The following is a 17,901-nucleotide window of genomic DNA, read 5'->3' on the forward strand; positions in this document are numbered from 1 at the left end:
TGCCCGTTCAGTCCCCCTGACTATCGGTGCCGGCGCCGATAGCCAGGGGGGAGAGAAGCGGCGCCGACAGCCAGGGGGAGAGAAGGGGCAGCGGCACCCATTGCCGGCGCCGCTGCCCCGTTGCCTCCCCCCATCCCCGGTGGCATAATTACCTGAGTCCGGTCCGCGCTGCTGCAGGCCTCCGTCGTGCGTCCCCAGCGTCGTTGCTATGCACGGCGCGGCGCTCTGACGTCATGCGCCGCGCCGTTCAGCGCATAGCAATGACGCCGGGGACGCACGACGGAGGCCTGGAGCAGCGGAGCAGCGCGGACCGGACTCAGGTAATTATGCCACCGGGGATGGGGGAGGCAACGGGGGCAGCGGCGCCGGCAATGGGTGCCGCTGCCCCTTCTCTCCCCCTGGCTGTCGGCGCCGCTTCTCTCTCCCTGGCTATCGGCGCCGGCACCGATAGTCAGGGGGACAGAACGGGCAGCGGCGACGATAACCAGGGGGTGAAAAGGGCCGACAGCAGCGCTCTAGACCCCAGGAAAGGCAGGGGGAGAGAAGCGGGCAGCGACGGCCTCTCTCCCCCTGCCTTTCCTGGGGGTGTATCGGCGTATAACACGTACACAGACTTTAGGCTAAAAATTTTAGCCTAAAAAGTGCGTGTTATACGCCGATAAATACGGTAGTTTAGTCGCGCGTCTCTGCACCCTTTCAGACTCCGCAGTGTCCCTTTTATGAACAGGCGACCAAAACTGAACAGCATATTCCAGGTGAGGCCGTACCAATGCTTTATAAAGGGGGAGTATTATGTCCCTGTCCCTTGAGTCCATGCCTCTTTTGATACATGACAATATCCTGAGGTGTTGAACCTCATCTGACACTTCCCAGCCAAAACCTTCAACCTATCCAGATTCATTTGTAATAGTGCACTGTCCTCTATAGTTTTTACTGCTTTACAGAGTTTAGTATCATGAGCAAAGATTGCTACTTTACTATTCAACCCCTCTACAAGGTCATTAATAAATATATTAAATTCAAATTATCCAAGGGCCACTGGAGGTAGCAGCTGGATGAGTGCCCCTCACATATAATGCCCCCATCATGCGCCCCCCATCATCCACCAGCAACCCCCCATTCCCCCTACCCCCGTGTGGTAATAGCATGAGCTGACGGATTATGGGGGTGCTACTTCTGGAGGCTCCCCACATTAGGTAGGCAGCAGGTTCCCCACATTAGGTAGTAGCAGGTTCCCTACATTAGGTAGGTAGTAGCAGGTTCCCCACATTAGGTAGGTAGAATCAGGTTCCCCACATTAGGTAGAAGAAGGTTCCCCACATTACGTAGTAGCAGGTTCCCCACATTAGGTAGAAGCAGGCTCCCCACATTAGGTAGTAGCCGGTTCCCCACATTAGGTAGCATTGTCGTTCCCCCCCCCCCACCCCCGACTCTCACACACACAGACAGACAGACACCCACACAGACACCCACACATGCACACACACAGACAGACACACACACACACACATAGACAGACTTACCTGTCCTGCGCTGCACTTCTTTCCGGCGGCGGCCTGACGAGTGACGTCACTGACGTCCTCCTGTGCGGGTCTGCGGAGAAACGTCACATGAGCGACGTCCCTTATCAGACTCAGGACGGCCGGCCAACCAAAGATGGGGAGGAGGAGGGTGGGGTAAGTGAAGCCTTCCGTCATTTATCGTTGCTTGCCCGAAGCAGGGCTAAATGCCTGAAGAAACCACCTGCTCGGCGCCCGGAACTGCATGTCCCAGGCGTCGGGCAATTCAAATCACACATCCCTGGTGCGGGCCACAAACTTTTGTTCCGCGGTCCGCAAATGGCATGCGGGCTCAGAGTTTGAGACCTCTGTATTAAACAGAACAGGACCCAAGACTGACACCTGTGGTACTCCACTAGTAACAGTCACCCAATCAGAATAAGTACCATTAATAACCACCCTCTGTTTCCTATCACTGAGCCAGTTACTTACCCACTTACACACATTCTCCCCCAGCCCAATCCTTCTCATTTTATGCACCAACCTTTTATGTGGCACCGTATGAAATGCTTTGGAAAAATCCATTTATACGACATCCAGTGATTGCCCCTGGTCCAGTCTGGAGCTCACCTCCTCATAAAAGCTGATCAGGTTAGTTTGACAGGACCGATCCCTCATAAAGCCATGCTGATATGGAGTCATACATTTATTTTTATCAAGATATTCCAAAATAGCATCTCTCAGAAAACCCTCAAACAATTTACATGCAACATAGGTTAAACTAACAGGCCTAGAATTCCTGGGGTCACCTTTTGTCCCCTTTTTAAATATTGGTACTACATTTGTCATGTGCCAGTCCTGAGGAACAGTCCCTATTCCCTGTTGTTATGTACCACTTCTCAAACTCTGCCCTAGACATCGTTTTGTTCAGACTGTTCCTTTAATTGCATATACATCTGTATGAAAGACTTAGTAGCGTTAGTCAAACAGGTTAGGAAGATGCAAGTGGGCTGGGATTTAATAAGGGCATGGACTGGGCTTACCTGGGTTCTTGCTGTTCTGGGGAACACCTCTCTTGGGCACTAGAGCCTCATTTGCTTGATAACAAAAAGGTTCAGGAAATAAAGATAAACAAACAAAGGTATGCCTGGAATCCAAATGACAAGCCCTATCTAGCCATGTGCCTATTTACACCGCTTTTTTCTGCTGAAAAGTCCACTTTACAAAATTTATCAGTAAGGGTGCATTCACACCACGTTTTGTACATATGGGTGCCGGATCCGGCGGGGGGAGGGGCAAACCGGGCGCTCCCGTACCCCGACCGGATCAGCCCGTGACTCCATTTACTTTAATGATCCGACTGGAGTCAAACGGTGACTCCGGTCGGCTCAGTTTTGACCCATATGCGGTTTCCTGACTGGACCTAAAACCGTAGTATAGTGCGGTTTTAGGTCCGGTCCAAAACCGCATACGGGTCAAAACTGAGCCGACCGGAGTCACCGTTTGACTCCGGTCGGATCATTAAAGTAAATGGAGTCACGGGTTGATCCGGCCGGGGTACGGGAGCGCCCGGTTTGCTCCTCCCCCCGCAGGCACCGATCCGGCACCCATATGTGCAAAATGTGGTGTGAATGCACCCTAATAAGCCGAAATCTTATGGTAACATCTACCTATGCTATTCTGTGTTCATTTGAATGCATAAAAGTGCTGTGGTATTTCAGTTTTTTTTTTTTTTTTTTTTTTTATTGTTTACACATAAAACTAGGTATGTTTAGAAAAAAACTAACTCTACTTTGTTCCAAAACAATGGCAACTATGTCTGGCAGCTTAGCTTAGGTGGAGTAGATGGGTCTGAGCTGCAGTAACACAAGCAACCTGTATAGGTCGTGTTTTTCTAATCCTGGGTGACCCCTTTAAAGACTTTTGTTGTTGTATGGAGAGGCTTGTACTTAGTATTTAACAAGTTATTTTCGCTTAAACAGCAGAACTGTTATTTGTTGGGAAGTTAAATCTTAGCAGAACTGGGGTATAGAAAAAACTTTTAACTTCCATTATCTTATGTTATTTTTTTTAAGCTCCATTGTTAATCTTCCCGGTGAATCGACTCTCCGTCGTGAGTTCTTGCGATTGCAGCAGGAAAATAAGAACAGATCAGATCCTCAGAGACAGGAGCAATTACAGAAGCTAAAAGACCAGGAGAAATACAAAAAACAGCTCCTGGCCGAACGCCAGAAACGGATCGAGCAGCAGAAGGAGCAGAGGAAAAAGCTGGAGGATGTAGGAATTGAGCATCTTTCCATTTTTTACTAAATACACAAACAACTGGTTTGTCACCTACAGTACACTGGGGCGACAACAAAGGGGACCTATGAAGTAGGACTTAAGTGTAGCCAACAGTTTTAAAGAATTTAAGGCAGAGGGTATAGGAACATTCTGGCCCTTCTTGGGTCACGTACAATACAAAGCCCTTGTTTGCAGGATATATGCACATTTATATGACCTCATTGCATTAAAAATAATAATAATAATAATAATACAAATGAAGTAAATTCACAAATTATTGTTAACAAATATTGTAATTTATATGTAGAACCAATAGAGGCCCATATGGTTCCATGGCTACAAACAAACTTTGTGTATTAACTTACCTGATCCTGCACTTGTTTCTGAAATAGATTAGGAATGAGAGGGGCAAATGGCAGTTATTTTTGTAGGAAGAGTTAATTTGATTAGGCCAGGTTCACACTGAGCAGAATTCCGTTTTGAAATTCCGATGTAGTCCCATAGCTGGTAATGGGATTCCACTTACACAGTGCATACTGCAGAGTTTTCAAGATGGATTTTCCGCCAGAACATTGCACCTCAATGCTCAATGTTCTGGCAAAATCCACTCTGCAGGCATGGAGGGGGCAACAATGTTTGTGTGGTCCTAGCGCTAACTGGTTCAGTTCAGTTTTTTGTCAGGAACTTCACAAGTGTGAACTCTTATAATCATTTGTAAATCATATGTACATTTCCCCACAAACCCATGTAGCAAACTATTCTCACACACTATAGAGTACAGATTGTAAATGCTGGTTAGATATTGCTTTCATATTCTGTGTAATGCATGATAACAGCTTTCAATTTTTCCAAACTGACAGCACCAGAAGAGGGAGCTAGAGCTGAGAAAGATCCAGGAATATGAGCCAAGACCAAAAGAATGGGAGGAACAGAAAAGAGATGGAAAAGGAAAAGAGGACAGGAAACATGTCGATAAGGAGCAATGCATCCTAGAAAATATACCCAATGCGGTGGAAAGGAAACAGGTAGACATAAACCCAATATATATATATATATACACACACACACACACACACACACACACATACATACATACATACATACATACATATACATACATATACACACATACATATATACACACACTCTGAGTATTGAATGTCATCTAAAGGGTTCATTAATTTCATACACTGTAGATTTGCTAAGGATTTGTTGAACATTTTTACAATTACCTTCAATAATGATGTCAAAATCTTCAAATCCTGCAAATCCTCAGCATGTGAACATACCTTAATATGTTAAATTGTGAGGGTGCTATCCCCCTTTGGTTTACAAATTTAAGGTGTATAACTTCCATAAATATCTATATGGCCAAGTTTCTTCCTGTCACCTCCTGTATGCTCTAGATCTGAGAATCCACACTGACAGGCTGGAAGGGACCCTTATTTGTCATGTCCTGAACGTTTAAGTGACATTTCTAAGGTGCAGCCTTTAGATGCTCTATTTTCTTTGGCTCTATTTACCTAGATCAGTGGTCTCAAACTGTGGCCCTCTAAATATTACAAGACTTCAACTCCCAGCATGCCCAGACAGCCATTGGCGGCAGCATTGTTAACCCTGACACTTCCAGATCCAGGAGCAGATACTTCCAGATCCAGGAGCAGTTATGGTTTCCATTATAGTGAAAAAAACATATAGGGGGAGATTTATCAACACCTGTCCAGAGGAAAAGTTGCTGAGTTGCCCTCAGATCGCTTCTTTTTATTTTACAGAGGACTTTTAAAAAAATTATAGAAGCGATCTGAATGGTTGCTATGGGCAACTGGCCAACTTTTCCTCTGGACATGTTTTGATAAATTTCCCCTATAATATTTTCACATGCCATCTTCATTATAATTAGGTATGTGGAAGAATTTTCCTTTATTGCTCAACCCCAATTCATAGATAAACTGGCCTTCTTTGTAATATATGCATTGCAAACATATCTACTACCTGTGGTGTGGATTTATAAAGGGAACATGTCGACTACATTTTTTTTCCAGATTGCAGCCAGATACTGAAAAGAGATCTTTTTTTTTCTAATCATCAGTTTCTATTTTCTCATTGTATTTTATTTTTATTTTATTAAATTATTTCAGTATTAGCATGGAAACAGCTATAGTTCATGGGTGTCTGCTTTATTGTGTTAACAGCATTCAGAGATATGCTTTACAGCAGGTACACTGACCAAGTAAACAACAGACTAGATGGACTTATTAATTTATATGGAAAAGTTTTCTAGGCATGCTCTGTGACCTGTACAGAGGTCAATGTGCAGGGAGAGGAGTAGGGGAGCTGTGACCATAACCTATTTTGAATGTTGATTTGATTGTTAAGGTACGTTCACATGAGCGGATCCCCAGTGAGTATTACGCTGCGGATTTGCCGCTGAAAGACCGCTGTATGCTGCCTTTACAGGTGCCTGCTTGGAACGGCAATATGCCGCTACAAACAGACACACTGAAGCGATGTGCAGTGTACTCGCAAACATCGCAGCCTCTCCCCCTGCTCTATGTGCTAGGCCGAGAGCTGCCGTGATGTGCCAGTATATCGCACATCGCAGTGTGTCTGCTCGTAGCGGCATATTGCCACAAGCAGGCACCTGTAAAGGCAGCATACAGCGGTCCTTCAGCGGTAGATCCGCAGCGTAATACGTGCTGGGGATCCGCTCCTGTGAACGTACCCTTATAATGTTTTCTGTACAGAACAGGAAGTGCCATCTTATTTTTAGGCTTAGTGGCCAGTCTGAAAACTGCAAGATGTAGGATTAATTCAAACTACAGATGTGAAAAATGTGCAATAAAATCAACAAGCAAAGTATTAGGGTACATTTACTTAATGTTATATATTTTTTCCATGGAACTGCTGATTTCAGTGGTAAAAAGTGTGTGGTGTCAGTGTATGAAACCATGCTTCCATTGAATTTAAATGGAGGCTGTCTACAGCACTGTAAAAAGTTATACACTGAGGCTCATTAAAGGGGTACTCTGGTGATGCCAGGAAGTTAAATAGATTTGTACATTACTTAAAAATCTTAATCCTTCCAGCACTTATCAGATGCTTTATGCTCCAGAGGAAGTTTTTTTTTTTTTTTTCTTTTCTGTCTAACCACATTGCTCTCTGCTGACACCATTTTAGGAACTGTCCAGAGTAGGAGCAAATCCCCATAGAAAACCTATCCTGTTCTGGACAGTTAATGACATGTACAGAGGTGTCAGCAGAGAGCACTCTCATCAGACAGAAGGAAATTCAAAAAGAAAAGAACTTCCCATGGTGCATACAGCAACTGATAAATACTGGAATGATTAACATTTTTAAATAGAAGTAATTTACAAATCTGTTTAACTTTCTGGCATCAGTTGATTTAAAAAAAAAAAAATGCTTTCTAGTTGAGTACCCCTGCCCGAACCAGCATGTTATAGAAATCATAGACAATCAAGACAAGCTTGCAAAGGATCATAGAGTAAAGGGGGCCCACACCAGCTTCTTCCTCCCTTTGACTGACAGGTCTGTTTGCGTATAGAGTGACGATCAGGCTGGCCAATTTTAGCAAAAATTATGCTTATGTAAGTTTGTCTTATGGGGTATTGTCATCATATGTATACAATATCCTCAAGTAATGGACGATGAAGTAATCTGTGACCCCCATACGCTTAAAGGGGTACTCCGGCGATGGTGTTTTTGGCATAGTTTAGTTTCTTTAGGGTCATTCCTATGCCTCTGGTTGCGTTTTTCTAGCTACTTTGCATTTTTTGAAAATGTACCTTTTGTTTATGGAGGAAGTCTTGTAGTTCATTGCCTTTTCCATGTGCTGGCGACCTCTTTTTTTTTCCCCTGTCGGCGGCCATGTTGCGTTCGTGATGTAAGGGTCTCCTTCCTCTATTTTTTTGCCCGGCCGAACCCCGCTCATGAATGTTCATGGCTCTGTTCGGTGGCTCCTGCCCAGGAACGCCCTTGCAGCAGTTTCTTGGTTGATTGGATGTACTTTGTCCAATCCTTGTTTAGAGAGTGCGGTCACCTGAACCCTGTTGTTCACGTGATCGCTGTTTTCACAGTGTAATGTTTGGTTGACCGGCAGCCAATCACAGCGACTTGGCAGAGTCGGCCCCTCCCCCCACCCCCTGATGCGGCCGGGGGATGTGCAGGGACGGGAGAAGCATCAGCCCTAAAAAAAAAAAAAAAAGAAAAGCCGGCGCAAGATCTCATGGGAACTGTTGTTCCCACACACCAAAAGACAGTAAGACAGAGAGGTAAACAAAAGGCTAACTATAGAAAAACAAAAAAAACACACCAGCAAGGACAGCAGAGACCATAGCAAATAGTACAGGTTAGCAGACATGTGGAACAGTGCTCTGCGACATGTGGAACAGTGAAAATGACAAATATACCGCCGGAGTACCCCTTTAAGCTTTGTACACTGCTTGTGTGTAGATGTCTCTATTAGTCTTTAAGCGTTATGGAAAAGACTGAGCATTGTGGTTATGTCATATATGTAGCAATCATCACATGAATAGTATATGAATAAAAAGTACCTCTCATGATCTTGTTATATTTTATAATCTTCCCAGTTCACTGCCCCATCATGATAAACCATCCCCTGCCTTTATTTTTATTATTTGTACGCTTTCTACCTTAATATTTCTCTAGATTTTCTGCTCAGTTTCAGTCAGATTCCCAAACTGGAAAGGGGCGTTACCCAGCAGGTGTGACATCATCTGAAGCTATACAGGGAAAAGCTTCCTCCCTCACTCTGCTACACACAACCCAGAGCAGTTCAGTGTGTGAGATGAGCTATGATTTGCTAAGGCTGCACACACACCCCTCAGCACTTCAGACTGCATTTTCTGATTTTGGACTTCTGTCATGTCAGCAGGAGTCCAACGTTTGTCCAAGAGATAGGAGGAAATGTGCTCTGGACAAGTAGGGAGACCCCTAGTGGCAGCTTTTTTAAACACAAATAAAACATAGAAAACTTCATGTTTTTATGCAAAGTACATTAGAAAGATTTTTTATTTACCATAAGGAGTACAATAGCAAAAAAATAGTTTTAATGAGAGAGTGCCCATTTAAAGGAAATGTGTCACCTATATTTTTCTTTTTCCATATTAGAGACAGATACTAGTAGAGAGTTACATAGTTTATATAATTGAAAAAAGACCAGCATCCATCAAGTTCTACCTACATGCTACTGTGTTGATCTGAATTTTTTATTTTTTTTTTCATATTACTTTATGAAGTATTTATAGAGTATTTATCACAGCAATCCCCAAGGAAATAACAAACAATAGGCTGGAGAATAACCATTATAATTCTATGGGAGATATTTCTTGGCATGCTCTGTGGCCTGTTCAGATGTCATTGTGCAGGAAGGGGGAAATGGTAAGCTCATCACCCATTGTGAATGGTAGATCCTGTGTTATATATACATAGGCATTACCTTTCACTGTAATACCGCCTGTGATCACAGTGAGGAGAGTGCTGAAAACTTAGCTCTACCCATCAGAAAGTGTTAGCTTATTATAAGGCTTAGTGGCCAAAATCAAAAATGTATGATTTCAGGATTATTGTAAAAGTATAGATAGCAAAATGAAAAATTAGTAAAATCACCAAACATTCTACAAAAAAAACATGCTTTTAGCTTGCCATGTGAAATTGAGAACGTACAACAGAGTTTGAAAACTGCTAAAGAGAGCTAAACTAAAATGCAGTGCTAGTGTCTTCTTCAGAGGGGATTATTTTCCCATAATAATATCATTAAAGCAGTTTTACTAATTACCATCATTTTAAAGTTTTAGTTAAATTCTTTAAGCAACCTCATTTTTGCTGGCTCACGTAACATTATAAAAAAAATCATTTTTATTGCCTAACCATTTAATACTTTCAGAATTAACACTATCCATTTTGCACAATAACATTTTGCTTGTTTTTAATTGAAACATTTGTTTTCATATTCCCTTATTTACTCGAGTTTATAGAAAAATATTTAATTTGCTTCATTAATTTATTTTCAGAATAAAGTTTGTTACCCTTGATAACAACACCATTTTTAATCAACAACATACGATCCCGTACACTCGCTTGTATAGGAACAGCCTTTACACTTAAATAATTTAGGCACTGAATTGTTCCATGTAAAGTGAGTAGAATGTTATAGCCAGCGAGGAGACCTTTGTTCTCCTGGAGACAGAGAAGGTAAAACATGAAGTTACCAAATAACCCGTCTGAAATGGCACAGTATGAGCCGGCAGGTAATCATGTATACTTTGCTAAGGGAGCAAAGAGAAGAAGAATAGAAAAACACACAAAAAAAAAAAAAAACACTGAAATGATGCCAAAATGTAAGAAATAAAAAAGAGCTTAAAATTTCAAAGTGAGTACAAGCAGAAAAGGGTTACTTTAAATCAGCATGGTGTCAGCCTCATAGGGCTTTTATGTGGTCAGAGCACAATGGGATAGGTGTTGTATTTTAGGCATAGCAAATACACAATTGGAAAATCCATTTCAAACAAGAATTATAATAGAAATAGCTTCTTCTGCAATAAAAAAAAGACTATGTACATTTTACTATTGCATTTATTTATTTTTTTGCTCCACAATTTAGAAACACATCAAGGATCAGGAAGGTGCACTTCCGATTGCATCAGCTGAAAGACAGAAGTACTGTAGTACCCATTTAATATCAATAATGGCCACTCAGTGAGAGAATATGAATGCTCAGTAACCATTTCTCCCTTATTCACGTGAGCCTTCATGGCAATATTAATTCACCAATAGGAAGAGGTTAGTTTGTATTCCGTCAAAAAATCTCGATGATCTGATCTGATTCATGATAACTGGGTGCAGTGATCTAGGATTTAAAAGGTAATATACACCATAACCTTTTCTTTTAGCTCATTCAAGGGTTACATTCAGATATCTGTAGCTGAATGTGTACCTGCTGAGTAACTTTTTTTTTCTGTTAAGAACCGTAGTGACTAATGCCCCTGCTTCCCCATACAGTGGGGCAAAAAAGTATTTAGTCAACCACCAATTGTGCAAGTTCTCCCACTTAAAAGAGGAAAGAGGCCTGTAATTTTCATCTTAGGTATACCTCAACTATGAGAGACATAATGAGAAAAATATGTATTTGGTCAATAACAAAAATTTATCTCAAAACTTTGTTATATACCCTTTGTTGGCAATGACAGAGGTCAAACTTTTTCTGTAAGTATTCACAAGGTTTGCATACACTGTTGCTGGTATTTTGGCCCATTCCTCCACGCAGATCTCCTCTAGATCAGTGATGTTTTGGGGCTGTTGCTGGGAAACACAGACTTTCAACTCCCTCGAAAGGTTTTTTATGGGGTTGAGATCTGGAGACTGGCTAGGCCACTCCAGGACTTTGAAATTCTTCTTACCAAGCCACTCCTTCATTGCCTGGATGGTGTGTTTGGGATCATTGTCATGCTGAGAGACCCAGCCACGTTTCATTTTCAATGCCCTTGCTGATGGAAGGAGGTTTTCACTTAAAATCTCACGATACATGGCCCCATTCATTCTTTCCTTTACACGGATCAGTCGTCCTGGTCCCTTAGCAGAAAAACAGCCCAAAGCATGATGTTTCAACCCCCATGCTTCACAGAGTTCTTTGGATGCAACTCAGCATTCTTTCCTCCAAACACGACGAGTTGATTTCTTGCCAATTAATTCTACTTTGGTTTCATCTGCCCATATGACATTCTCCCATTCCTCTTCTGGATCATCCAAATGCTCTCTAGCAAACTTCAGACAGGGCGGAATGTACTGGCTTAAAGGGGTATTCCAGGCAAAAACTTTTTTATATATATATATCAACTGGCTCCGGAAAGTTAAACAGATTTGTAAATAACTTCTATTAAAAAATCTTAATCCTTCCAATAGTTATTAGCTTCTGAAGTTTTCTGTCTAACTGCTCAATGATGATATCACTTCAGGGGAGCTGTGCATGATGGGAGAATATCCCTTGCATGATGGGAGAATATCCCAATAGGAGCTGGACAGCTCCCGGGACGTGAATCATCAGAAAGCAGTTAGACAGAAAACAGCAACTCAACTTCAGAAGCTAATAACTATTGGAAGGATTAAGATTTTTTAATAGAAGTAATTTACAAATCTGTTTAACTTTCTGGAGCCAGTTGATATATAAAAAAAAACGTTTTTGCCTGGAATACCCCTTTAAGCAGGGGAACACGTCTGGTACTGCATGATTTGAGTCCCTGGTGGCATAATGTATTACTGATGGTAGCCTTTGTTACTTTGGTCCAAGCTCTCTGCAGGTCATTCACTAGGTCCCCCGTATGGTTCTGGGATTTTTGCTCACTGTTCTTGTGATAATTTTGACACCACAGGGTGAAATCTTGCGTGGAGCCCCAGATTGAGAGAGATTATCAGTGATCTTGTATGTCTTCCATTTCCTAATAATTGCTCCTACAGTTGATTTCTTCTCACCAAGCTGCTTGCCTATTGCAGATTTAGTCTTCCCAGCCTGGTGCAGGGCTACAATTTTGTTTCTGGTGACCAAATACTTATTTTCCACCATCATTTGCAAATAAATTTATTAAAAATCAGACAATGTGATTTTATGGATTTTTTTTCTCATTATGTCTCTCATAGTTGAGGTATACATATGATGAAAATTACAGGCCTCTCTCGTATTTTTAAGTGGGAGAACTTGCACACTTGGTGGCTGACTAAATACTTTTTTGCCCCACAGTATATGAAGTGTTATTGGATCAGGATTCTAAATACTGCCCTGTGTGTTAGGGCTAACCATCAGCTGATGCCCTTTATAATAGAGCAAGTGAGCAGCCATCAAGTGAGCAAACATTCATTGGCAGTTGTTTTGACATTGGCAATTGTTCATTGCTTTGTTTTGACTGTTCAAAAAATGAAAATCATCCGTCAGACTCACAACTTCTGTATAAGAGGGCGCTTGACCCGTGTAATTGGCTCTGTTAATGAGCACCGAGTATTGGCACTCATTTACAGTGCAAGGTCTGCACATATAATGTGCCACTTTTGTGATAAGATGGCTCAGCCATAGCAGTGCTCTTAAGCTTCAGTAGAAAAAATACCATCTAAGAGTAATCATGAGGCTTCATAGGTTACCTGTGAGTAGATACACAGAACAGTGAAAAAATAGTGGCACTATGCTTGTACAGATTAGGGTGCCAGTGGTCAAACCTTGAGCCATAATGACATACAGTATAGCTAAGATGCCAAACAAAAAGGCATAAAGAAATTAGGATATAATGAAGTTATATATATATATATATATATATATATATATATATATATTATATGAATTGTGGCTATGTAACTCACCCTACACCATGTCTTCTCACTACTTACTAGTTAAACAGTTGCTTATTTCTACAATTCCCAGAATGCAATGCTTTTCCTCAGCTCGTTATCACAGTCCTCCCACTCTGCCTACTCCTTCCCCACAGCACTCCTGCCAGTTTTCAGAGCTGCTGCAGAACATTTCTGTACACTGCAGACTATTGCTTGGCAGCACCTGCTACTTGTTTTCCATGTCTTGCTTTCCATGTCTGCTCCTTTGCCTGTTGGCAGCATGCTGTCAACACCCCTCATTCTCCCTAAATTTCCCAATAAATAAATATATATATATATATATATATATATATATTTAGATAGAATAGTTGATTAATCGGATATATGGTTAGGTCTCCCAATAGGAATTGCAAAAAATATGTGTAAGTACACGGGAACCTCTAAAATATAACTTTTATTCTACTTCAAATAAAAAAATCTCAAAAGTGAAAAAATATCAAAAATTATTTAAAAGTCTATTGCCAACAGTTCGCAAAGGATAGCCGTATATAGACAATACCACAATGTCCTCTTTCCGTATGTCCAGTAGGGTTAACACAGTCCTCTTCTTATTTTAAACATGTATGGGACATTATTCAGATACGTATCAGGCCCTATGCACATCCAAACTTAGTTGTGTAGGCAATTTAGATGGACTGCTCTTCCACTAAGTAAATATAGATAGACACGGAACTTAATTTCTATCCTGGGCAATATAGTCCAAGTATTAGTGTTGAAATAAATGGATCTTCAGTGACCACAGCATCATAGATATCAATGCAGTAATTATTATGACCATATTAACGTTTCCACATCACTGCAGATATTTCCATATAGTTAGTGATCAGTGATATCCCATATCAGTCCAAAACATACACCGTCTCCAAAAACATTTACTAGTTTATATCAAATATTCATTTCTCGGTACTGATCTTTCACTGAGATAATATCATTATGTTCAATATGGTGTATAATTAGCACCAGTCAAAAAAGGCATTTTGATCTACTGTGATCCAACTATATTGAGGTGTATATTTCCTATATTAGAAAACAGTTCACACCATGCGTTTTGTGGACCATCATCAGTGCTTTATTCAGTCCTTTAGACTCTTTCATAGATGTACATACTTATCACATTATGAAAACGTTATACCGTTATTGGTGCGTTTATTATTATCTTGGAGACTAGAATTCAAATAATCTTGCCCAGGATCAATCAGGTTATTCCATCTGTTACGACCACAAAAAAGCTTCAAACAAAGTCACTGTTGATATTTCACTATAAATGTGTATAGAAATATATCACTGATAAATATAATATTCTCTCAATGTGATGATCATTGCATGCATCCGATCCTCATATTCCATAGTGATCAATGCTCTATATGTGCTATGGTCAGACTTAGCTTTATTGTTTGCCAATGCGGTCGTCTGCGGATTGTCCAATTCTGTCTTCTTATAGCGGCTCCAATACCTTGGCATTTCACAAAAGGTCCAACGCGTTTCTTTGGCTTAAAATCGTCAGGGACCTATTTTGTAGCTCGGTCTCCATCAAAGATACAACAGTGCGGCTGCACTGTGTGTGTGGCACTGATGACGGACGTGAGTTCCGTGTGTATCTATATTTACTTAGTGGAAGAGCAGTCCATCTAAATTGCCTACACAACTAATTTTGGATGTGCATAGGGACTGATACGTATCTGAATATTGTCCCATACATGTTTAAAATAAGAAGAGGACTGTGTTACCCCTACTGGATATACGGAAAGAGGACATTGTGGTATTGTCTATATACGGCTATCCTTTGCGAACTGTTGGCAATAGACTTTTAAATAATTTTTGATATTTTTTCACTTTTGAGATTTTTTAATCTGAAGTAGAATAAAAGTTATATTTTAGAGGTTCCGGTGTGGTTACACATATTTTATATATGTATAGAACATGGAGATGGTGTTGTATGCTGTGGGGGTTTGTCAGTAATGGTGACATTTCTCAGAGGATGGGCTTGAGTTCAAAGACAAGATCCAGCCCAGCCTTTTGAGCCAGCAGAAGAAGAGTGGGAGGAGCCAGAGATAGTGCTTTGGAACATTACTGAGCTTAGCATTTGTCCTCAGTCCTCCACTAGTTCTCCACTAGCTAGTTCTCCCTTAACCTGTGGACTAGGGATCACTCTGTATATTGGAATAAGGCCCTACTTTTGTGGGAAAAGCCTTGACGTTTAGTTTCAATAAAAAAAAAATGAAAAAGTTAGCATAGGCTCATACTTAGCATTTTGGTAAGTATTTGGTCCTCATTAAGAGCTCATTTTGGTCAGTATTTTACACCAAATCAGGAGAAAAACTATATAGAAATATTTGTAGCCTTTTTTTGTGTCTTGGACCCACTTTTGGTTTTAGCTAAAAATACTGACCATAATAAGACCAAATACTGGTCAAAATACTATGTGCAACTTTAGCTATATAGACTAGCAGCTTGCTAAATTATAAGATTATGATCAGTGGACCCCAATCTTTTATGACAGAGATGATGCCACATATTACCCATTAAAGTGAATGAGAGAAACAGTTACAGCAGTAAATGCCACTACTATTCAGTGGAAAGGAATTGTACACCCAGTCGAAGGGTGCTGGCGGGTCTCCGCTGTTGGTCCTGACTACCACTCCTTTAAGTGTACGTTCCCACTTAGCGCATATGCACGGTATTTCCCGCTGCATAAAAATGAAATACACTGAGTATCCCTTGCTCACCATACACACAAGGCTTTCCGGCGGCAGCCCTATGTGTGTAGTGAGTTTTGGAAGCAGGGCCATGTGCCGGCATGACTGTGACGCGCAACTCTGCCTCCAAAACTCACTAAACACTGTAAGGATTCCTCCTTGGGGATAGCTCCGGGATCGTCCTGGACACTGCCACGGGACACGTTTCCACTCAATAAACCCGGAGACAACGGTTATTCATGCAAGCCTGGCACCTTGCCAGCTTTATTTAGACAGGTTGCAAGGGAAAAACAAACATAACGCAGGAACAAAATAAAATTCTAGACCGTCTGGTCACTGACTACACATATCAGCATGCCCTGACTACTAACTGGTGAGCTACCCTCAGCCAGTTAAACATGTGACTCCTGCAACCTGTTACTCACAGTTCACACCACTTCTTGGACCACTCACAGATTCCAGCTGTGTGCTTCCTCAACAGAGTCCAAGTGTCTCCCCCTACAGCGACATGCTGCTTCCGAGGGAGAGCGCAGATTAGACTGAGTCGCCATCTTATATACACCTCCCTTCCCTGCTGCCTCATTACTTAAGAAGCAGGTGAGATTCTTCAGGGTGAGCAAAGGACATACACCCTTTCCTTGCCACCTTATCACAACACATAGGGGGTATTTATCAACAGATTTATGTATTATTATTATTATTTTTTTGCTTGACTTTTTAATTCTTTTTAATTCTCTCTCTTTTGCTACAAAGTTTGGCACATTCTCTCCATTGTCGTTTTTTAACCCCTTAAGGACCCAGCCAATTTTCACTGTAGGACCAGGCCATTTTTTTGAACATCTGACCACTTTCAATTTAAGCATTAATAACTCAGGGATGCTCTTACCTTTCATTCTGATTCCGAGACTGTTTTTTCGTGACATATTCTACTTTATGTTAGTGGTAAAATGTTGTCGATACTTGCATCGTTTCTTGGTGAAAAATTCCCAAATTTGATGAAAAAATAGAAAATTTTGCATTTTTTTTTACTTTGAACCTCTCTGTTTATAAGGAAAATGAATATTCCAAATAAATTATATATTGATTCACATATACAACATGTCTACTTTATGAATGCATCATAAAGTTGACATGTTTTTACTTTTGGAAGACATCAGAGGGCTTCAAAGTATAGCAACATTTTCAAAATCGAAATTTTTCAGGGACCAGTTCTGTTTTGAAGTGGATTTGAAGGGCTTTCATATTAGAAATGCCCCACAAATTACCCCATTATAAAAACTGCACCCCTCAAAGTATTCAAAATGACATTCAAAAGGTTTGTTAACCCTTTAGGTGTTTCACAGGAATAGCAGCAAATTGAAGGAGAAAATTCAAAATCTTCATTGTTTACACTCGCATGTTCTTGTAGACCCATTTTTTGAATTTTTACAAGGGGTAAAAGGAGATAAATCTTCCTAAAATGTGTAACCCAATTTCTCTCGAGTAAGGAAATACCTCATATGTGTATGACAAGTTTTCGTCGGGTGCACTAGAGGGCTCAGAAGGGAAGGAGCGACAGAGGGATTTGGCAGAGTGAGTTTTTCTGAAATGGTTTTTGGGGGGCATGTTGCATTTAGGAAGCCCGTATGGTGCCAGAACAGCAAAAAAATGCCCACATGGCATACTATTTTGGAAACTATACCCCTCAAGGAACGTAACAAGGGGTCCAGTGAGCCTTAACACCCCACAGGGGTTTCACAACTTTTCATTAAAGTTGGATGTGTAAATTATTTTTTAATTTTTTCACTAAAATGCTAGTTTTCCCCCAAATTTAACATTTTTACAAGGGGTAATAGGAGAAAATTCCCCCCAAAATTTGTAAAAAAAATTGTGAAAGCAGCGACGCCTCCGGGGCTGCACACTACTTATCATGCGACCTTCACCCTCCGTTGAGTCAGCATCGGACATGGCCACACAGGTTCAGGAAAGGTAAGCACTAAATTTAAAAAAATAAAATAAAAAAAACACTCAAG

General features: G+C 41.0%; 1 protein-coding gene across 6 annotated transcripts in view; it reads left to right on the plus strand.

The window, feature by feature from the left end:
- NRK (Nik related kinase) overlaps positions 1-17,901 on the plus strand; it is a 408,966-nt gene that overhangs the window by 212,715 nt on the left and 178,350 nt on the right. For all 6 annotated transcript variants that reach the window (XM_056540621.1, XM_056540624.1, XM_056540622.1 and 3 more), the window contains 2 exons: positions 3,575-3,776; positions 4,643-4,807. In XM_056540621.1, coding sequence (XP_056396596.1) covers positions 3,575-3,776; positions 4,643-4,807 — 367 coding nt within the window. The remainder of the gene's footprint in view (positions 1-3,574; positions 3,777-4,642; positions 4,808-17,901) is intronic.

This window comes from Hyla sarda, chromosome 9, assembly GCF_029499605.1.
Source record: "Hyla sarda isolate aHylSar1 chromosome 9, aHylSar1.hap1, whole genome shotgun sequence".
Classification (NCBI taxonomy): Eukaryota; Metazoa; Chordata; class Amphibia; order Anura; family Hylidae; genus Hyla; species Hyla sarda.